This window comes from Porites lutea, chromosome 8 (genome assembly GCF_958299795.1).
Source record: "Porites lutea chromosome 8, jaPorLute2.1, whole genome shotgun sequence".
Classification (NCBI taxonomy): Eukaryota; Metazoa; Cnidaria; class Anthozoa; order Scleractinia; family Poritidae; genus Porites; species Porites lutea.
Genome location: NC_133208.1, coordinates 10,802,520 through 10,825,570, shown reverse-complemented (window position 1 = coordinate 10,825,570; position 23,051 = coordinate 10,802,520). Strand labels below are relative to the sequence as shown.

The following is a 23,051-nucleotide window of genomic DNA, read 5'->3' as shown; positions in this document are numbered from 1 at the left end:
GATTCACCATACAATTTCATGAAAAAATAAAATAAAAATAAGGAATTTAATGTCAGAATGATAGCTTACACACGTTTATTGGGTCCATTTTAGCAGGATTAAACAATTTTTTAAATGATTTTCTAATTTAGAACACCGATAGTTGAGTGGATGTTCTCTCGAACTGCATCAGATTTGACAAACATACATCAAATATACACATAACAGTTTGTTAAAAAGGAATTCAAAGTCCAGAATTATAAATAAAAAGTTGAAGTTAATCGTGCCATAAAAATTGTGATATAATGCAAACCGCTCGACATTGGCTCATTCACTTTTTTTGTCATGCCTAGCTTTAATGTAAGCATGGAAGTAAAAATTTCCAAATAATCCCAGCATACTAAAACCATAAAATATACTAAAAATGCAGAATCCATGATGAGCGTAACCAAACGATGAGTGCACAATGCCAACAATAAACTGAAACATTTGGAGCTGTGTCAAGGTTTTTCTCCATTGTGGTCTTTGAGTTGGGTAAAGAGCTGATTGGCCATAATAAAAATAGAGGAATACATGTACAAATGAGTTCATTCCCAACATCACACCAATTGCTGGCCATGGAGTGTGGTGGTATGCATAGTCACTTAACAACAAAATTGAAGCATGATGGTAAACCTAAAAAAACACAAAAATAATAATTACAAAGATAGGGTAAGCCCTAACTTCACTTCATATTTATTCTATAAGCTAAATTTTTCATAGTGCCAGGAGGAAAGAAATAATAATATTTTGAGAAAAGTTATGACTGTTGACTTTTAAATTCTGTAGACATTTTTCAGAAAAACAACATCCATTGTCACTACAGAACCTGTAAAAAAATATTGGTTATATTCTCTAGAATTCTTATCATGTTGTAAAAAGATATATGTTCACATTTATGGTCATGTCGTAATCAGCTATTTGCTTCACTCCTCTTTTATATAAATGCCCAATAGCAGGTTCTGTATTGCCTATAGATGTTGTTCATCCCATACATGTCTACACAATTTTCCTTACTTTTCTCAAAATTCTGTATAAGCTACAGTAACCCCTATCCACTCATCATATTATCTCTTTCCCAGTCCCCCTTCCCCAACATAAGAGACTGCAAAAATTTACTTCTATGAAGAAATACGTGGCTGTAGTCTTGTCAGTGATTAAATACATGCAAAAATGTTACAGAAACGGTGCTATGAGTGAAAAATTTTTTGAAGATCATAGAAAAAATGGGCTAAATTCCAAACTAAAGCATATAAAAGCTATTTTATCCAGGAGATTTGGTGATCATGTGAGGGTGATTGATGGATTTGTGCCCTATGTGGGATCAAATTGTCAGATAATACGACAAAAGAGTTGGCATAAATCCAATACACCAAAGAAAAATGTAAAGCCATTCATCTTAAACAGGGGCCACCTACTCCCATAGGGTACCTCAAAGAGAAATACATACACACAACACCCAAAAGGAAGATTTCCAAAATAACTTGTATCCATCATCACCTATTTCTGTCTTGCTCAAGCTTGTAAACTACTACTAGCTTTTACGTTACTACGTTCAATGCAGTGGAACCCTGCTCAAGAGAAACCTGCTTACCAATATAACATATAGCTAGATTTAGGCAGGGCTAGAAGTGAAGCACTCATCAATATACTTATAGTTTACTCAAACAAAAACTAAGATAATGTAATGCTAAATGGTGACAGCAACAAGAATGGCAAAAAATCAATAGGTTTAATAATTTAGCAAAAACAACAACTTTGCATGTGCAGTACACCTTTTTGGACATTTCCTTGCCGTAGTTTTGCACGACTACAACGTGAAACTCCCTAGTTACCCTTTTTACAAAGGAAATGACAACATGTGTTCCTGTTTGCCTTTTTTTCACTTCTGCTCATTTGACCTTGGTAGCCAAAAGTATTTATTATTTCCCCGCAACTGCAATAAAATTTTCACACTTTATCTTCCAACGAAATTCACCTCTTTTGTTTTTATCTCTCACTCTAGCAGAGGTTTCAATAAAAATTCATGTAGCCAGCAGGTTTGAATAGAGTAGCTGACTGTATTAACAAGGGGCTGTTACTCCCTTTTTCTAGGGAAGGTCGGGGGGGGGGGTGGTGTCTAGTGTGTGCTTCCCCAGAAAAGTTTGAAATTTCAAAGCTCTAACATGCGATTTCAGCATTCTGTGAACTAAATTGAGGAAAAAAGAGCATGCTTATCATTCAAGAAAATGGAGCTTTCATTCAACTTTTGAATTATCAGTCACAATCACCTCCTACAAGCACTGAACAAATGATGAAAACTAAATTACATACTTTTGCATGTTAACAAATTCTGCATAAACCTATAAAGAAACCTAGGAAAATTGAATGAAATATAGCGCTCACATGACTAAAGAATATGATTACTCATTTTAATTTGATCATGTTTATATGACAGGTGGGGTGACCCACCACCTGTTACCTCACCTATCTGGGGTCCCTTACCTCCATGTTATCAGGACCTTAGTCTGTGCATGCGACTATGACATATGATCCTGAGATTTCTTTAGGAACAACTTGTTTCATTTGTTGCTAAGAAATTAAGCAAAGCCCTCTTGTTGAAATGTCTGCTTAGTCTTTATATAGATAAACCATGTCTCTGTGAGGTATAGTTTTTTCTGAGAGCCTGCTTAATATCAATACTAATGGCTTGTCCCCTTGTAATTGGTGTCCATGTTAACCCAGGTTCCACTGTATTCCCTTTTACACAAATGCCAGGCCAGCTGATTGCTGTCCTAATTACTTAGTCCATTTGCTAGAATTAAGCAAAGAGGAAAATGGTATTTAACTGCATACTGCAACTTACATGTAGAAATGTTATTTGCCTTTGCCGGTGTCTTACAATCATAAACACAGTATCCAATAACTCAAGATGCTTGGTGATCCAATAGATAAAGAATGCATGTTTTACTTCAGCATCATCCACCATGGCAAATGTGTAAAGCACGCCAGCATTATAATAGGCCCTTAGAATGATGGCCAACGAGTACAGACTGAGTGCACTGCAGAGAAAGTTATAGCCCACTAGCACCTGAAACAAACCATAAAAGCAAATTTAATAACTCATTAATATTCAGTACGCATATTAAATATATTATACTTTTATTGACCTGCATGTACATCTTACTGTGTTTTGTGTTGCATGTTGTATTGACCTGTATCAGACAGGAGTGAGAGCGCAAATGAACAGTACAGCAATACAGTGAAGGATGACTTCTTTACCCAACACCATCAGCCAAAACATTGAAAACCACATACCACAATTACAGCTAGATGATACCGCAACACCACAAATTAAAATCAAAATTAATGAAGTACTGTTTGAAAAAAAGCTTGATACCACATGCTACATTAAACCCCAATGGCCTCCTTGTTATTTAATTTCCTGTGATCAGATTGGTCAAATTTGTCTAGGTGGCCTTGCGTGGTTACCGTATTTATTCGATTAACCGCCCTGGGCGCTTATTAAATTTTTGGACCTTGAGAGTGGGCGCTTATTCCAGGTGGGCGCTTATTTGAGGCTGACCACTTATTAAATTTTCACCATTTTCAGCAAGTGTAGTATGTATATTTTGCAAGAAAACAGTAAGTGGTAATAACAAAACGTGAAGACGTAACAAAGCAAGGCTTCTGCAAGACACTCTGAAGAAAACTCCGTCTTCAGGGAAGTCTCAAATTAGTACTTATTCCTTTTTTTGGGGTGGTAGTGGGAAGGGAGTGGGGGCTTATTTGGGTTGGAGTGGGATTGAGAGGGAGGTGGGGTGGGGTGGGGTGGGGTGGGAGTGGGGGCTTATTCGAGGCTGGGTGCCTATTAACTTTTTCTGCCTTTAGGATGGGTGCTTATTCGAGGTGGGTGCTAATTCGAGGTTGGGCACTTATTCGAATAAATATGTTAATTAGGTAGTCACACTGCAAGAAAATGAATCATTGGTAAAAACTTAAGAGTTTGAAAAGCCACCTTGTGCAATCCTAGAGGTGAAGTGAACTTCTTCCATAGCACAGATGCTACAATAAGGATGAAATAAACCACAGCAACAGGGAAAGACTGCAATTCCACAACAGCTTTAAAGAAATTCAAATATTTCTCTGCAAAAGAAATACAGACAGAAGATAAGTGTAGATGGGGTTCAAAAAAGTCTGTCTTTCAAAAAACAACTCTGAGCCTTGGTTTGTTGGTTGAAAAGAATGTTCTGCTGGTGTCCCACAAAAGGCCACATCCCAGAACTTGACCCAGCAAAAAGTGCTATCTAGATTCCTCCAACTGCAAGTAAATTAATTGACAGTTTCTACATACATGCATGTTTTCTTGCTTTTTTTATGCTGCTGCATTTTCATTTAGGCAGGCTGCTTGACTTCTTTGTTCAGGGTTGGAGCAACAAACAAAAACTCTTATTTGACATAAATTATATCAAGAGAGAGATCAAAAGGATAAATTGTTTGTTAATTTCAACATGCGGCAGATGTTTAACTGAATTGCATGTTTGTTACATAGAAAAATAAATAAATAACAAAATGTATATACAGTGAAGATTAAAACTGAAAAATATCATTATATTTATGAGGTCATGCTAAAAGTACAGAAAGTAGTCTGGCAAGTCAGTTGAGGAGTGGCTGATGATAAAGGAGGTCTTGTATCTGTTTGTTCTAAAAGCAGCAGCATTGAAATGATGTTTGTTAAGTAGCAGAGTGTGCTGATTGGTTCTTGGGGGTAAAAGGGAGGGGCAAGCTTGTGGTCTTTGTTGCTCAATATTTTCTGAAATAAATCAGATGACAGATTTTCATGCCTATCTCCTATAAAGAAGGGGATGCCAGCTATACTTCAAGTGCCTTCTTGCTGATAAGTTAAGGGAATATACGATGAATTTGCTCAATCTCATCAGAAAGAAAGATAGCCAGAGAGGCTATGGTGAAACACCTGGCAAACATACTCTAGAAAGTATCTAATAACAGCTACAGCAATGAAAATAAAACCAAGTCCCTTGAACTGATACCAGTGCACTTGACCTGACACAATAGGTATAAGCTTTTGGGTTAGAGACTAAGACTAAGACTCCTTTAACATAACTTCCTTTGGCCACCTTGGATATAGTTTGTCTATGCGCTCGTTTCATTTTAAACTGTTCTATAAAGTAAGACTAGGGACCGCAGAGACCATTTTAAAGTGGTACGCCCGAGACAAGCAAATGACCCGGCTGCTGCCCTCGTTTCTCACGTCTTGGGGCTTCGCCGCTCAACGCTCGCACGTGCGTGCACTCCCCTTACCGCTTTGAAATCTGAAGAAAAAGACTGCTCGCAGTCTAGCATTTGCACGCCATCTTATTTACAGCCTCAACAAATATAACATAAAAGTTGTCATGTGTTATAGTATCCAGTATAGCCAATATGTTGAATAAACCTTCCTAAGATTGCCACTTTGAAGTTGTCAGCAGTGCCAAAATTTCTCTTGCGGTCCTCATTGCTGGAAACAAACTCTTGTGCGACGTCAGCTATAGAGACACTGTCTGTTCTCCGCTTGTAACCATTCAACGTTACTACTAGGTTGCTAAACCTCTCATCACCCATCCTGGATCGAAGCCACGTCTTCAGATGCTGTACGCAGTACGGATGAGAATGAACCCTCAACAGCAGCGCTGGTAATAGGATTTACAGCAAGCAGCTTACAGATAGTTTGGACTTCCTGAATTAGCTTCTTTTCTGGTTCTGGAAACTTTAACACCGCCAACAGAATTTCGTCAAAACATGATATCTTCTCATCTTCTCCTCCTTTAACATAACTTCCATAGTACTTAGTTGCCCAGGTAGCGCCCCTGTATCGCAACATCTTCCCTGAATTATGCTTCAAGAAACTGAACTCCGCCCCATAGTCGTCACCATTAGCTATAGAAGATTTAAGCAAGAGGGTCTCCATCTGGGCTTAAAAGCTGAAGCTTTCCTCATTAATGCACTGATAGATAGCCCTGACGATAAGACCAATAGCCTCATAATAAGGCCTGTCCAAAGTGATCTTTAGCAGTTTGGGGATAGCTTGGTGCACCAGCACCAACCTCCAGTTATCCATTAACCTCATCAGCTTTAGCATATATTCAACAAGAGTTGACGCTTGAGACAGGTTAGTATTTCTTTGCAATTGAATGGATTCAGTTGGAGAAGGTTTTCTTAGTAGGACCAATTGTTCATGTGCTCAACAGCTTGTTGAAGATTACTGTAAGATGGTGGAGTTGTCAGCAAAATGAACGTGGAACTTTAAGATCATTGATCATGGCAAGAAACAGCCATGGCCCAAGCTGAGTCCCCTATCTATCCCAGGTCCAGAGGAGTGGGGTTTCAATTGACTTAAGCATTAACCTGACCCTTTGAGTTCCAGTACTGGCCTAGTCAAAACTCCCGGGGGGGGGGGGGCACTTGGGTATTTTTTGGGTGGGTATGTGCCGCCCGGGACTCCAAATTGGCACCCCGTTCTAAAAAAAATTTCCCTCCAAATTTTAATTTGTAAAAATCATGCTGAAAAACAAATAACACCATGTGAAAGTACAGTGTACTACCAAAGCGGTTTCATTTCAATGGTCACGCCATAGGAGTTGACTTATCTAGAACTGAACAACTTTACAGGACTCATCATTCAATCTAGCACAGTGTCAAATGGTGATCGAAAGAACAACCTTCGATGACCTTCGACAGAAATCTTTGAAGTTGCGCTGAAATTTAGATTACCATAGCCATAAATATTTTCCGGCATTCTAAAACAATGGGGGCCTTTTCACAGGTGAGTCAAACAAGCTGCGATTTCAATTTTTAAGACGAGTATAAATGATGGATGTCAATATTTCGACATTCGTCGGCAAGTATAAAGAACTTGGTCCCATCTGCAGGGCGTCAATAAACTGAAAAACCGGACACTTAGATAAAAAAAAACAACAAAAACAAAAACAAAAAAAACCTTGTAGTTTGTACTACATACCTGCCCGAGATTCCATGGTGCCAGCAGGGCCAACAACTTGACCTCTCGCCACATGCACAGAACCAAATTGAAATTCGACCGAGACTGGGATCAAACGCGGCCATTTTCATCATCATGCCATCCTACGTCACGTTTCGTTTCGTTCCGTTACTTGAGTTACCAGTATGCGTAGCCTGAGTATCAGGCTTTCCTATGGGGCAAGGGGAGATTTATCAGGCCTTCCTAAGGGGCTAGGGGAGAGGAGATTTTAGATCTCCCTTTTTCGCTTCCAACTTTCCTCTTTTCCCCCAGAAACGCCTGATACTCATACTGCGGAAGAGGCCCTGTTAGGGGTAAATTCCGACAAGCGACATGGCCTTGAACCGGCGACATGAGAGCCACGAACTGGCGACGACCGACAGACTATTGCAACGAATTAGCGAAAGCGACACCAATGTCAAGACAGACCGACAGCGAATTTGAGAATTGACAGAATTGTGAATGTCCTGCAGAACATTTGCGCGTACACTATTCGGTAGTAATAACTTAATAATGAGCAATAATGGCCAATAATGGCTAATAAGGGTCCAATAAAGGCAAACAGAAATACGTCTCATTTTACTGCTGTTTTGGTTGTTCATTTCATTTGATTGACGTGTTCAGTGCATCACTCCCTTTGAGGACTTTGCCGCTTTGCGTAGGGTGAGGACAAAACATGGACCAGGGGTCCATGGACCCCCACTTTGGACTAGGTCCATGGACCCCCTGTCATGGACCGGGTCCATGGACAGTTTTTTTTTAATAATGAGAAATGAACAAAAACAGAAATAGTGCAAAAATAAGGTTAAAAAACAACTACAACAACAAACAATGCTCGATTGATCAGTAATGTTTAATTGTGCTTACATAGTGTAAAAAAGGGGGGGGGGTCGGTACCTCATGCCAAAATGCTGCTTGTTCCAATGAATTGTTTTCTCTGATGGGTAGATTATGCTTCGGATGAAAATCTTTTGACTGAGCAAATGCGAATTTTTGCCGCTTATTTCATACTGAGAGGTCGTGACACACATATTGATTTTCTACCTCTTTTAAAATGTAAAGCTGTTCATTGCGGTTGATTAAAACAGTTAAAAGGGTTTTAGTTTGTTTAATTTCTCCAAAGTGCATCCTGGATCTGAATAATTCTAAGCCACTTTGTTTTTGTCCATGAATGTCACTTTTTCCTGCAATGTTTTGTCACGCTGGGCCCAGCTCCTTAGCGCTTTTATATAGCAGGATGATTATAAATTCTCACGGATAGTGATTTACAGATCCAGATCCTGAAGAAGAAGAAGTGGCATGGATTGTAGCTTGAACTGAAGCTACATCAGCTGTGGAGAATTGCGATGTGACTCGGTCATGATTGCTCTAAAAGTAATGAATTCTTAACTCCAGCTTGTTTTTCTAAGGGTGATGCGAGTCTTTGTACTGGAGCGCGTAATTCCTCTCTTGGTGATAACTTTTGAATTAGTAGCTTAATTTAACAGTCTTGTGACTGCACTTGTGCAAGCAGAGTGTACGTCATGTAAGCGCAACTAAATATTTGTGATCAATCATGTGCATTGGTTGACAGTGTCTCGTGAAATGTTTTTTTGGCACTTTTTCTGTTTTTGAGTGTCCATGGACCTGATGCAAAACCTTCTTATAAAAATAAAAAAAACTGTCCATAGACCTGGTCCATGGACCCGGTCCAAAGAGGGGGTCCATGGACCCCTGGTCCATGTTTTGTCCTCACCCCTTTGCGTATCATGTTCTCCTCCTTGCATGACCCACGTGCGCGCTCCATCAATCTGTTAGAGAGATTTTTTTTCTTTATCGATCGCGTTCATCTCGGTGTTCCAAATGGTAAGCGAGTTATTGAAATACATCACTATCAGAGTCATTAGGGAGTCGTCGGAGTGCCGTTGACGGCATCAACGGCATGGGAAAACACAAAAAAACACAAAAAGGGAAAGAAAAAGCGAGAAAGCGAGTCATTATGTTCATTGAGAGATTTTCTGAAAGACGTCAACCCAGGGTTCAACAGCTTTCTCAAACTGGTCGCCACTTTGAAACTTGTCGTGGAGAACTTTTCAGCCAAATGCGCTCCAGAAATGACATGCCAACTGCCTTGAAGTTTCCATATCTGTTTGCGCCCACCATTCGCGAGTCATTGAAACCACTCACTGACATTGGCTTTGTCTACTACACTTCCCCACACTCTTATTATGAAGTACCAGATGAGATGAAACTCCCGTTTCGAGACCTGCCTTCTTTGTCTGTTCCATCGTCAGTAGAAATGGCAAAAGATGACCAGAGGTTGATGAGAGACTGGAGGGACAGCTCTGGTAAACCGGTCCGTCAACTGACAGTTCGAAATCAGAGTACCAAGGACAATGTAGGTACACTTCCATTGTTCGCATACACAACACCAGATCAGCCTCCAAGACCATTAGATTTTTCCCCCACAGACGACCTCACAGCTAGAGAAACAGTGGTCACAGAGATTGAGCAGGAAGCTGTCAGAGGAGCCATTTTATTTGAGGCAAACAGTGTTGTGGTCGTCAAGCGCTACCACATACGTGGATACCCGAACAGGGGACCCTTCTTTGTTGGAATTGTCGTAGCTGATGTCAGCGACAAGGAAGAGAATTCTTTTTGTGATATTGAGTTGTTTGTTTCTTCATTTGAAGACTGTTTGCTGTTTACTTTGAATGAAAGCGTACGAATCCACCGAGATGCTATCGTCAGTAAAGTGGGGGAAGAGCATTTTGAAAAAGGGTGCGATTTTGTGAAATTGACGGAGGTATCATACGAGACATTTCTTCGATACCAAAATGACGTGGAAGACCTTTTGCCAGACAAAGAAGGCGGTGAAGAGGACAGCGACCTCGACTCTGATGATGATGAAAACCCAGCAGACGTCGTCTTTGGAGGAATGCCACTTCGCACAACATCCGGGAGAACTGTCATCCGCCCAAATCGTCTAGACCTTTAGTTCATTTTTAACAGACTTCTTGTAAACGCATGCCTTACAGATAATGAATGGTTGATAATGTCCTTCCTCCTGGGTTGTTATAGTTACGGAAAAGCACAGTCTGACAACTAAATCAGAGTTTAACTCGGAAGAAACATTAGACTCTTGCACTACCAGAATTTTAGAAACGTTATGATAGCTCGAGTGTTTTGCCAGATTAGGCCTCGATTCACGCCAAGCCATTTTAAAAATATCTCTACACTTGTATATATTGCTAAATGGAATTTTATTGACTTCAATTACTATTCCAAGTAGTCTGAATGAATATCAAACATTTATAAAGGTCTTAAAACCCTGGGCTTAAAAGTACTAAAGATAGAGGCCGTATGTTCCGTTGGCGTAGTTGCAGCGAATGCGCCGGATTGTGAGACTGGCAACGAGCTAAAAAATTATTATTGAAATTCCGACAGGCGACACGAGAATGTTCCGAAATTGCGACATAGCTGGCTGTGAAATTCAGACGGGGGACATGGGCACCCCCCCTAACAGGGACTCGCGGAACCATACTGCGTGGTGATTTTAAAATTCCCTTTGCCGTTCGTCCCTTACGCGTGCTTTCGATATACGTTGATCAAAAGAAAAATAAGAAATGGCTCGCAGTCTAGGTTGAAGACGCTATTTGGGCCTCGTTTTGACTTGCCTACAAGTCGAGCTCATAGTCTTTCACGAGCGCGAAGCGCGAGCGGTAGATTTTCTGCAGCAAGAGAGAGCGAGAGCTGGAACTACCGGAACCGGAAATAAGAAGCGAAGGACTTTGAGAAAGTCTAAGGTCTAGGCTTCGTCAATAGACCTTGTCACGGTTTCCGACGCCATCTTGACGAGTAGGCAAGCGTGTGCGGAAAAAAATATGACTTGTAAACTAAAGCTAGAAAACAAAGGATTGTACTTAAACATTTTTGGGGCGTAACTGTGCTTAAATTTCCCCAGAGGCTTGCTTTAGATTTCCCATACATTTGCCTGTAATTTTTCCCGGGAATTTCTTACAGACAAATGTGTAGAAAATTTTAAAAAGTGGTTCTAGGTCTTCTAGCGCATTTGACGCCCTCGATTTTTTTCAGCAGAATCCTTAGGAGTGTAGCTTTAGTTTACAAGTCACATTTTTTCAGAACAGCCGTTCTACGGAAATTATTCGACATTAGATTCTCATACAAACACTGTAATTTCTCACGCGTTTGCCTACTCGTCAAGATGGCGTCGAGAACCGTGACAAGGTCTATTCGTCCAGACTGGGCGCGATGAAGAAGCCCTTCCCCCTGCCCTTCCCCATTCCCTTCCTTTGTTTGGAACGAGGGCGGAACTCCCCTCCTTTTTACCATTGATTTGCATAATTTTTTTTTTGTCGCTCTCCGCGCCTGGTTCTGCGGAAAGAAGGACGATCGCTCGCGCAATCTCGTCTCAGAGTTCGCGTTCCTTTGTCCAGCGCAACGGGCCCTGTCGCTGACCAAAAGGATCGCGGCCTCTGGAAACGAGATTGCCGCTCGCGGTACTGCGTGGGCGGAGGTTGTCTCAAGGCTAGGCTGCTGAGCATGAATCACCTGATTTCACGTGTTCTACAAAGTTCAACGAATCTCCGCGCCAAGACCTCTGCTCAGGTCAATTTTACCTACTGTAGTTCAAATCTTATAGAATTATCTGTAAAATTTGCCTTCACGAGCCTTCGTTTTCGGCAGCGATGCTTTCAAAGTTTTATTCATTAAAATGAATAAGAATTCACAAGTCCCCGTCCCCTCTTTCAATAATTTCTGAACTCGCTACTGGGATCCTCCCTTCGTTCTGTTGAATACCTCCTCCTCTTCCTTTCTTCCCCTCTCCAAAATTAACCTGAATCGCTGGGTAAGTGAACATATTTGCTTAAAAGATAACGATATCGCATCCATTCCCATCGTCGCGCCTTTGTAAATGTACAATGATTGCTGATTTACAATGATTACAATGACTGCGTAGCAAGCGTTTCCGTTTAGTCTCAGAGCAAAAAAAAACCGAGAGGATTTTCGGTTTTGACCGCGCGAGAAATGAAACGAGAGCCAAAAACTGAAAGAAGAGGGAGGGGAAGGGAAGGAAGGCCCACTAAGTGGGCGGTTTTCAAAATCGAGGGGCCTTTGTCTGCAAACGTTTCCTTCCCTTCTTCCCCAAACCCTCGCCGCTCTTTTACTTGCGCCATTTTTCGCGCGGTCTTAGACTCTTGTTCCACGTTCTTTGCTCCAAAACCGCACAGAAACGCTTGCTACGCAGGCTACTCAAACTTATTTTTGAAAATAATTAGCACCGGCAGGGGTGGGGGTGGGGATTTAGTCAGAGGATAAGTCTAGTCTTTCTCTGTAATTGCGTAAACTTAGCTGCATCCGATGCCTTACTAACGGTTTTGTTAAGTCATTGCCAAATACCGGTGACAAGTTCGACTTTGAACCCCGATAGTCAGGCATTTCAACATTTTGTCCTTCTACGCCACGCAACCTTGCACATGATCTTATGCAAATTGCTGTATCTAGTTCATACCTAATTTGCATTTCTACGGCCATCTAAATCCTCGAGGGTCGTTTGTAAGGCACAAGTGTTTTGTCATTTCCTTGGGTAGTTGATAGCTCTTGCAGAGTTAAGAGAGTTTCAAGATGAAGCCTGGGATGAAGATGTCTTTAGCAGGCGAGTATATTTACATAGTTAGCTACTGGGATCAACACGTGGCGATATTTACAATTTGGTATATTTGGGTTCAACATCATATATTCATTCTCCTTCAAAATTACTTGCCCTATACTTTACGCGTTATGCAACCTTTTTCATGTAAATTTTCGAAAGCTAAATTTCGCTTTTGTATAAAGCATAGATCTATTCTTGCAAACAGAGCCAGAACGTTTTCGCTTCGTAGACGCTGCTGTCATGATGTCTCAATAGAAACAAAATGGCTTAAGGATTATTTCGGCATTTTATTTTCAGTGGGCTGTTACTTTTTGCAGGGCACAAGTCCCCCTTTGTTTACATAGATAAATAAATAGGACGGGAATTGTCTCCTGGTCCAATAAATTAAAAAGGAAATCCAAAAATATGCTCTATATCGAAGACACCGCAGAGAAACTTTCTGGCCCGGTCTGGCTACCGGTCGATATAAATACGGTGACACTCATGACCTTTGGAATGTGGCCTATCAAAGAAAACTTTATTATGCAAACGAATCTGTCTGCAATTACTCTAAACGAACGAGGTATCACTTCAGTACAATGCCTGTAGTCACAATTTTTTTTACAAAACTCATTGAAACCTACAGACCCAGCCCTCGGCATTTAGTAAATTCCCGAAGGGTAGACCTTCACACCCGGCTGGGGAGTGTACTCCCTTCAAACTATGAGACTCCGCCTGAAAGGTTTACCCTTTTCAGGCTTCAGGATTATGAAATTATGTATTTCACTATTTGAAGTAGGTAAAAGGGTAGAGAAATCTGCTATTTTGGCCTATAGAAAGGCTCAAAATAGCGAAAATTTTCATTTTATGGCTGTGAAAAAATCGAGAAGACATTCTTGTTTTGTGATTTGTCAAGATAGGATAACCTTTATCTTCCCTTGGATTTTAAAGACAGTGCATTTACAGCAGTTATTATGGATTCAAAGTTTAAACTTGGTTTGTCAATATAAGGTATACGAAATGCACTAGTACCATAGTCTGTCAAAAATGGTATATAAAAGGGTAAGGGGTTGGAGTTTCCCCCGGGCCTTCACGTCAACCTACTGTTGATGATGGCTTGTAGCCGCCTTGGGTTGGCTTTTCACGCGCTCCTACCTTCATGGAAGAAGATCGTTGATGCTGACAAGTCTGCACGATGTATAAAACACTTGTCTCCTTCGCAGCCGCTCAGTAAAGCACTCATCCCTAGGGATTTTTTTTCTTAAGATTTACTTTTATAGGGGGGGGGGGTGAGGGGAGGGGGGCTTTGGATTGTTTCGTACTACACTCCTTTCAGACCAAGACATACAAAATATTAAAATGGTCTTATTTAGACTCTCGTTCTCAGTTGCAATTGTTACGATGTCCTTTCGTATTTGGACAATACGTTCTAGTCATAAGGCAAACAAAGCCGCTGGAGGTGTAGCCGCTCTCACTTACCGATCGCATTGGATAGTGCACTGCATTGAGAAATTTTTCTATAGAGATGTAGGGTGGGTAGGGCTGTAGGCTAATGGGATTGGCCACAAGGATTTTAGATACTTTCCGGGTTCGTCGAATACAAGAGGGAACATTCCTGGAACATTGGGGCAGTACACAAACATGACACAAGCTTTCCCCTTCTTCGCCATTCTCTTCCCTGAGCGGCCGCCTTTTTCAGGTGTGGTGTGTCAGGAGTCGGAAAAATCCCAGTTAATCTACGGTTCCTCGTTTTGCATCACTCACATGAAAATTGTGTATAAAACGTTGCTGTTACTTGAAGTATAAACACCGACGTCTCGGCAATGCTGTCTTCATCAGGGAAAATATGTCAATTCGTTATTTAACGCGATACTTGCGAGAATTATAAATTAAAACGCGCACGTAAACAGAGAATCCAAAGAATAATGCGGGTGCGCACAATTCAAGTTAGAGCGAAATCTTGGTTCAGGCCATCAGGCGATTAAGTGCCAAGGTTGTGAATAAAGCGCATCTCCTCGCGTCGTTTTTATCTTATTACAGGAGCCCCGCTCTAACAACCGCCACTTGCATATCCTCCAACTGGTAGTCCATTCTCGTACAATGGGTAACCACTTCGTTGTGACGTTCAGCAGGAGCCGGCTCCTGCGTTCAGTCGGTCCCGGAGCCGGTGATCTCGAAAAGTACTGCGAAGACTACGGCCTGTCTCTCTGATGTAGTCTATCCATCGGCATTTTCGGCGCGAGATACAATAGATAAGACAGATAGTTAGTGAAGCCATAGTTAGTAGAGGGGACTATGGTGGAACACGCAAAACGCTTTCGCTTTTACGTGACTTGCGTGCGCAAAATCTTCGTTTTTACGTGCGCATTTTGAAATTTTTGAATAGAGGTAAAGATATTTTATTTAGTAGCGCTTAAACTAAATACATATTTTAAAACGGGAACAAAAAAGCTGACAAATACGAACACATTAACAAATAGTACACCCAAAGGAAATGAAAATAATACACCGCAATCACTTGACAACGAAATTATGAACTGTGCAAGAATTGGTTCATTGGGAAAATGCCAATCGAAATGATAAAGTATATTCGGAGCCTGGTTAAAGCTCTGAACATACCCGGTACTCCTGATAGCTACAGGAAAATTGTTCCACAGCGAGGGGCCAACACGAGCGAAGGCCCTGTGCCGGAAGGTCTTGCACTTCGTTTTGGGGACCTTTAATTCATAGCTAATATTGGATCTTAAATTATAAGAAACACTCTCCTTGAAACTTAGAAACTTCTTTGGGTAGTCAGGAGCCAAACCAAAGAGAGCTCGATGGACGAGTTGTAGTATTTTATACTGAGTCTGCCGGGAAGGGCACCGAAGGTCACCAATGTAGATTGCAAAGGACTTGTGTGATGTGATTGAACTTGGCTACTAGGCAGACAATGTGGGCAGCTGCGTTTAGAATCGTCTGCAACCAAGAGAGGATATCCTCTCTTGCTGCAACTGATCCCAGGGGAAGATCCAGGAATTTTTTATTGGGGTGGGGGGAGGGGGTCCAAACTTTGGTTCAGAAAGAACTGTTAAACTTTTTTGTGGCAAATTACTTCTCACAGAGACGACCACGTGTTTGTTAATCTGTGAACGCCGGTCGCCGTCGGCGCGGGAAATACTGCTTTGCGAGCAGAGGCGAACAGATCATATGAGGGTACCCAAAAACAATTACATATTTGAATATCCCTGGAAATTAAAAATCAGCCAGTTAAAAAGTGATATACGATCCTCTCGATGTAAGAAATTCAGTCTCAAATAAACGTCAGATCTGATGGAGGGGGCGGGGGGAGGTCCGGACCCTTCCACTTGATCCTGTTGGTTTTCTATCATATACCATAGAGTGAGGAGTTGCAGTAGTCGAGATGAGATGTCGCGAAGGCGTGTATCAGGAATTGGGAGCATAACTCCAGGTAGCCTACCGGTAGCCGCACCCTCCCCCCGACAAAGGAAAAACGGAATTACATGAAATTTTCTCTTTCTTAAAATTTTCTCTGCCTCTCTCCGTTTTTCCTTTGTCGGGGGGAGGGTGCGGCTTCACGTAGGCTAAACTCCAGGATAATCTGTCTGATGGAATATAGACCTCGAGACCCGGAAGGCCCTACTGCAGACTTTGCTCACATGAATGCTCATAGAGAGATTCCTATCAAGCCATGCCCCGGACGCTGAATATCTGCATGATGATTTCGGATTCCCCGACAGTGAGCGATTCGAGCTCGGCCTTGCTAAATTGTTGCAAGTAATCCACAATAAGAAACTTTTCTTCAGTCGGTTGGTAACCATCCAAGCTCGAACGTCCGCGATACAAGCTTCGATTGCTCTGAGCGCATCGTGTTGGATGATGTCGACAATGGTTTGAATTAAAAAAATAAGCAACTAACGTTATTACAGATTGACATATTTTTCCCTAATCAAGGTATCATTACCGAAACATCGACAGAGGTAATGCTGTAAGTAACAGCGTTTTAAAATTTTTCGTTGCGTTCAACACACGAGCCACTGGCACGAGGACCCTCCTTTTTGTCATCATGAAATAAAGCATGGCAGATACTAACTTCTACATTGAATTACAGAATTTTTACACTACTTTGTTCATGGTGTTTCCAAGCTACACAGCCTGCCAGTGGTTGCCGCGTACTTGTTGTTCGTGGCACTCTCCCCGGTTTGGATTCGTTATGTTCGTGCTTTTGGACTTCGTAAGGTAAGGGCGACACCAGAAATATTCACGGCGCGAACTACGTAGTATTTTACAATTAGGGAATCGGGTACAAAATCTGCCAGGAAATGAGGCGTTAAGAGCATATCTCTCCTTTGTTTGTTTTTTCTTTGTTTATTTTCTTTTCTTTTTATTACTCTAATGCTCCTAAGGCCACGAGACATGATTACCTCACTACAGTACCACTGATGAAAAAAACGTTAAATCCATCTCCGTGAAAACTATCCACGAGACGGATTTGGGTTAATTTTCAAAACTGTGAATAGCTCTAGAAAATTTCAAGCTACACCTCGGTTTATTGTTCGTGTGAACAAACGAAAAAAATGGGGCTTTTTAGTGCTTTTTAGTTTATAAGGGTTTCAGACAGTTTAAACTGGACGAAACTTTGAAAAGGATGATTTTCATATACAAAAAGGTCCGAGGATCTTAACAATCATGTGGAAACCAGGCGTAAGTTAGATCTAAAGCAAGTTATCTTAGCGTTTGTTAAGATTCTTACGATCACTTAAGGGTTATTTTGGCGGGTATGATCGTCTCAATCGCTAAGTTTGCTGAACTTAGAATATGTTTCCGCTATAACGGATAGCTTTTGCGCGGGCGCAAAAACCTTCCTGGGGAGATCTTCTTTTCACACAGTCACTTCGGCGTGATTTCTGTAACGGAGTGAAGCTTGGTGCAGTGTGAACAGGATTTCTGACCATAGAGGAAGTGAATAAGTAGTAGCGAGGAATCCACTCAGACGGAAGTAAATATTCAGGAGTGAGGACTGTGATTTAGTTTACCAAACCCTGTCGGCCAACCGCTACGGTTTTCGATTTGTGTGAACGACTTGTTGCAGTTCTGCATTGCTGTTTAGTGTTTACATTATAGGCGAATCTTTGTTTACACTTTTTGCCTCATTAACATATGCTTATCACTATCTGATGACGCTAATAAAATAAAAACTCTGAATATTGAAAGGGCATAACAGTTTCAGTTATCTCCGAAAATTTGAGCCCAATACACCGAATGGTTTCGGAGAAATTCTCTTCCAAAAACTCGAAATTTTACAGAGAATGTATGGCTCATTAACTTTTTTGCCACTAAGCAATTTCGCAGTTGTTGATGGCTGATAGTTACTTCAATATTGCTTCCAAAGAGCTGAAAAATGTAAACAAAGACGTCAGCAAAGATTCGCCTATATCGGATGGCTTTTCATGGTATACGGTGAATATAGCCTTAATAAATTTGTCAGTGATCGTTAAAGGCTGTCGTGAACGCCCCCGGACACCCCATGCCATTCTTTGCTTTTGTACTTGTTTTTCTATTCGCTTCCTTGTTTGTTTCCCTTATTTTCGATTTTTTTTTTCCTGGAATCGAAGGGAACTCTTTAACACGCGTTCTTGTATTAAATGTGCCATCCTTTTTCACGCAGGTTCTTGTGGTTTACAACTTTGCATGCAGCCTGATCAGTTTTTACTCCGTTGCTGTTATTGTTGTGGCGCTTGCAAGAAACTGGCCGCATTCGCTGTTTGTTTGTGAAGAAGATGAGCTTGTGAAACACGCTCTTTGGGTATATTACATGACAAAGTACGTTGAGCTTCTGGATACTGTGTTTATGGTACTTAGACACAGACAGCGACAAATTTCCCTACTCCATGTAAGTAACATCAGATGTCCTCCGTTTTGCCAAGCCCATGGATTTCTCTTCCAAATAAACCGTTTACTTTCAACCCACATTCGGCGACAAAATTGTTGAGACATTGTACTCAAATAGGGTAACTACTGAGAACAAAAGAATCCACATCCGTCCCCCTCCCCTCCATTCAAAGTTGCGGTGTTTGTTGTTCAAGTTCTATAGATAGTTCGAACAGCGGCACAACATTGCACGGAGGGGATGGGGGAGGAAAAGCTTTATTTTCCCCTTTGGAAGTCACTAAAACATCAGAAAGCCCCTGTAAGGCGAAGTGTCTCAACTAATTTTATCGCCGATTGCAGGTTTACATTTAAAATTGTTTTAGTGTGTGGTGTAGAGCATTGTTTGTGAAGTTTCGCTAGGGACTCGCCAGAGTGCAACTAGGTTATCCATAAAATGCTTTCGTAGTCAGAAATATTCGGAACAAGCCTGATTACTGGTTAAATCTTTTTCGTTTTAAAATGTTGACATGGTGCAAGATGTCAGTGTGCGTTGGGGCTATCGTACCCATAAAGTAATTTCAGTCTTTATTTTGAAATATCTACATTTTTATTCTAGTCCCAACGGTGATGCGTACCGCCATGTCCAATACGTATGTCACCGGGGTGATTTGCACATGTGAACACCCTCCAAGTGCTACAGTTCAACGACACAAGGGGCACGTGCATCATGCATTCTTGTATATGAATTTCCTCGCCGTTCTTGTACAACGACATGAACTGACTGTAGATTGTCTATCTGAGTTTGTACGTGGTCCCTTCTCTTTTAACTCCAACTAGGAAAACTTCATTTCCCAATCTTTTAATAACTGAACGAGCTGGAATATTGCAAAAAAGTTTCAAACGAAGTGAAGTCAGTTTTTTTTACGTTTTCACTAGTTTTCCTTTTTTTTTTCGTTGTCTCTGCTGACCGATGTCGTATGTGCTCTTTGTAGGTTTACCATCACTCCTCCATGGTGATGCTAAGTGAGTATGCCTGCACATACGGAAACTGGCCTGCTATATCAGTACCACTCGGACTTAATGGCATCATTCATGTATTTCTCTACTACTACTATGGATATTCCGCCCTTAACCCGGGTCAAAGACCAGCCTGGAAGAAGAATCTGACGCAACTACAGCTCATACAATTCATGATCGGCTTATGTCACATGGTGGTTGGTTATCTGCAGCACGGATGGTGTTATTATGGCATTATATATGAAATGACCATGATCTGGTTATTTTCTAACTTTTATTATCATTCCTATCTTAAAGAAAGGGCTACTGTGAAAAAGGTTGAGTGATAACTCAACGCTATAGTAGGCCATAGTTGTCCGTAAGGCCAAGGCCAAACGTCCAACTTTTCATGAAAAAAAAAAAACAAACACCAAGTAATGTGTAATCAAATGGTGACGAGTGAAATTAGGGAATAATTTCACGCGCGTTTTGTCCAAATCCTAATAATTTCCCTCGCCTAAAGTGAGAGAGGGAAATTATAAGGATTTGGACAAAACGCAAGTGAAATTATTCCCTAATTTCACGAGTATACCATTTGATTACCTATTAATATCATGGGTAACGAATTACGTTAGCAATCTTGGATTTTTGACATGTTTATACTGGATCATGTCGATCGAGAACTCCACTCTCTCGAACGTTTAGAGCTTAAATTAGACTGAAGTTTGGAATTTTTCGACAAAATACCTGTTAGAATCCTTCTTGATGTGCTCTTTGGTGTGTTCAGGTTTTCTAAAGCGTCTTTATATGCCCTGGCATCTTCATTCATGACATTTTAAAACTTCGTCGCCATCTTGACACTGAGACGTACGGAAGGTTGCCATGGCAATTTTGTAATTTCACATATCAAATTACAAATTATCGCTGAAATTTCGCGCCAAAATTAAGGAGCAATTCGTCACCTATGATATTAGTATAGGTAATAGCATGATTTGTAGTGATATTTGGCATAAATACCACGAGTGATATTTCGAAATTGTTATACGTAATTTCACGAACCGTTAGGCGAGTGAAATTTGAGACAATTTTGAAATATCACAAGTGCTATTTATGCCAAATATCACGTACAAATCATGCTATTATTTGTACTACTACCCGCAAAAGGTTTGTAATTTTCACATGTAGGTTTTTCAAATTAAGTTGAAATACCACTGCTCTAAGCCAATCAGATTGCAGAAATTTATCATGTAGTAGTATAATAAATTGTAATTTGGGTCGACCTCAGTTAAGTCCATCTTTTGGTTCAGAAAGTTGAACTAATGAAGAATCGAACTAATCAGACGAATAGAACGTGTTCGTCGATCCAAACTTATTCAGACGAACTTAACTGAGACGAACGTTTCGCTCAGTTTTGTTCTTCTCATGAAAAGTTTGACGCTTGGTCTAGGCCTAATTTTTTCAAATGGTAGTGGAACAGTAGCCTGTGGTACTGGTGAACTCTAGAAGCCGCGAGGATCTAACTTGAGTGGCTCGTTGCGAGACCAGCCGGTGCGACGGTGAGTAAATCCTTTCGCGAAACCCAACACGAGAACTTGCTCGCAGCTAGGCTGCAACTGCCGAACGTGTGACTAAAACCTAGGGGCAGGCTATTGCTAGGTAGAACAGCCTAAACACGCGAAAGTTTAGAAATCACCGCTCATTCGCGTCACGGTCTCACGCGGGAAGCTAGTTTCGCCCACTCGCCTGTTTCACTACTCAACTATCTTTCAGAAAAATAAACTGCATCACTTTTCTCGCCGAAAAAGATCCGAGTCAGTGAGCAGCCAAATACTGCTTCTGTTAAATTATGGTATTTTGCGTACATGTTTCTTTTTCGTTTCTCAATATTCAAGCAGGTAACTTCTCTGCCAGCAGCCAGTAAGAGATCACTCTACCTATTGATCTTAAAGGCTCGTTGGTGTTGAGAAAAGCCCGATACAATTTTGGTATGAAATTCATATGATAATACTCCATGCCTCAATATCCACAAATAAATTCTCCAGACTGATCTATATACATTTCCTAAAAGGATTAGACAATCAATATGGATAATCAAAGCATTTTTCCTTAGATAATCATTTTATTGTCATAACCCATTTTTTAGAAGAAAATTGGCTAAAAGGGTTAAGAACTGTAAATTTAAAATCTACTTTGAATTCTTGTTTCTACATTTAGCCTGCATGTAAGCTCTCGAGGAAAGTGGGGGTGGGGGAGACTTGTGTAAGTTGGTAAGGATTTTTCCTGTGACTGTTTTTCGTGGTTAATTTTTATCTTGCGTGTAGTACATAAACACTTCTTTACTTGCTTTTAGTTTTTTACTGATGATGTAAACACTATTGATGGGAGTTTCTATTAAACTTTTGTATGAAGGAGCTTCGATATTTCAGTATTGAACTTTCATTGAATTATTGAAATGTATCGTAAAGGGAAACTGAAGGATGAAAGTTCACAGCTCCAGCGGATTTTCTCGTATATTGCACTTATGAGAAAGCCTGAGCCTGAGAAAACAGCCGACATTTGGCGACGAGTGTAGCTAAATGTCGTGGGTAGTGAGTAGAGGTCGTGGGTGTGGGTGTGGGTTAATGTTGTAGGTAGAAAAAAAGTCTTGCAAAAAAATAAAAATTACAAAATTAAATCGCAAAAAGTTGTAAAATTCATGAAACGAAAATCTCCGCGTACATACTAGTCCTATTCCCCTTTCCCGCGGTCAGAGCTATAATCCCTGACGCCCGCCCCCTCGGTACATTTGAAAATCAAGATACCCGTGACGGTAAGACGCGGTATATCTGAACGATCTCACGAAAAAAAAGGGGACTGTGAACAGTCTAGATTTAACAGGGGCACCCAACGAGGATATAGTTTAAAACCACTTAACATAGCATTGTTGAACGTACTTTAGTATTTAAACGGTAGATATAGGCATATTTTTATCCCCTAAAAACTTTTCATCTGTTCGGATTTCCTAGCTGAAAGTCTAGTGATCCGAAAATTATAGGGATCAAAACTTACCTTTTCGAAAATTTCAGCCGGGAAAAGGCTCCAGAAAATTTTAGGTGGCCTTTTTTAGGGTAAATATCCGTTTAAAATGGGTAATTATAGCATTTTGTAGATGTTCGAAAATCCTAGGAGAGACAGGTAAGCAAGAAATTTTACAACAAATATTCCGAAAATTCTAGTTCTCAAATCGTCTTCCGAACAGATATTTTTCCGAAAATTGCCGTTGGGTGCCCCTGAATACGGACAGCAACTAAGTCCCAGACAAACATATTTTACAGTAAACTCCCGCTATTACGGACTCTCGCATGAGGACACGAACTCAAGGTCGCTACAGTATCCCCCCGGAGTGTGCGAAGGAAGCGTTTCCCCCCGACTTCGTCGAGAAACAGGGGCACCCAACGAGACCATAGTTCAAAACCACTTAAACACAGCATTGTTAAAGTATTTTAGTATTTAAAAGGTAGATGTAGGCATATTTTTATC

The 23,051-nt window shown here is 40.9% G+C and overlaps 2 protein-coding genes across 2 annotated transcripts; one reads left to right on the top strand and one right to left on the bottom strand.

Moving 5' to 3' along the window:
* Positions 1–105: 105 nt before the first annotated feature.
* Positions 106–7,066, bottom strand: LOC140946311 (very long chain fatty acid elongase 5-like). The gene is made up of 4 exons (XM_073395407.1): positions 7,016–7,066; positions 4,016–4,143; positions 2,864–3,088; positions 106–654 (listed from the first exon to the last, which is right to left on the bottom strand). The coding sequence occupies exons 1-4, from the start codon at positions 7,029–7,031 to the stop codon at positions 307–309; spliced, it is 717 nt and encodes a 238-aa protein (XP_073251508.1). The 5' UTR covers positions 7,032–7,066; the 3' UTR covers positions 106–306.
* Positions 7,067–12,367: 5,301 nt separating this feature from the next.
* Positions 12,368–21,950, top strand: LOC140946461 (very long chain fatty acid elongase 5-like). Its single transcript, XM_073395584.1, has 4 exons — positions 12,368–12,689; positions 16,777–16,904; positions 18,334–18,558; positions 19,529–21,950. Exons 1-4 carry the CDS (start codon positions 12,659–12,661, stop codon positions 19,877–19,879), a joined length of 735 nt encoding a protein of 244 aa, XP_073251685.1. The 5' UTR covers positions 12,368–12,658; the 3' UTR covers positions 19,880–21,950.
* The last annotated feature ends 1,101 nt before the right edge of the window (positions 21,951–23,051 follow it).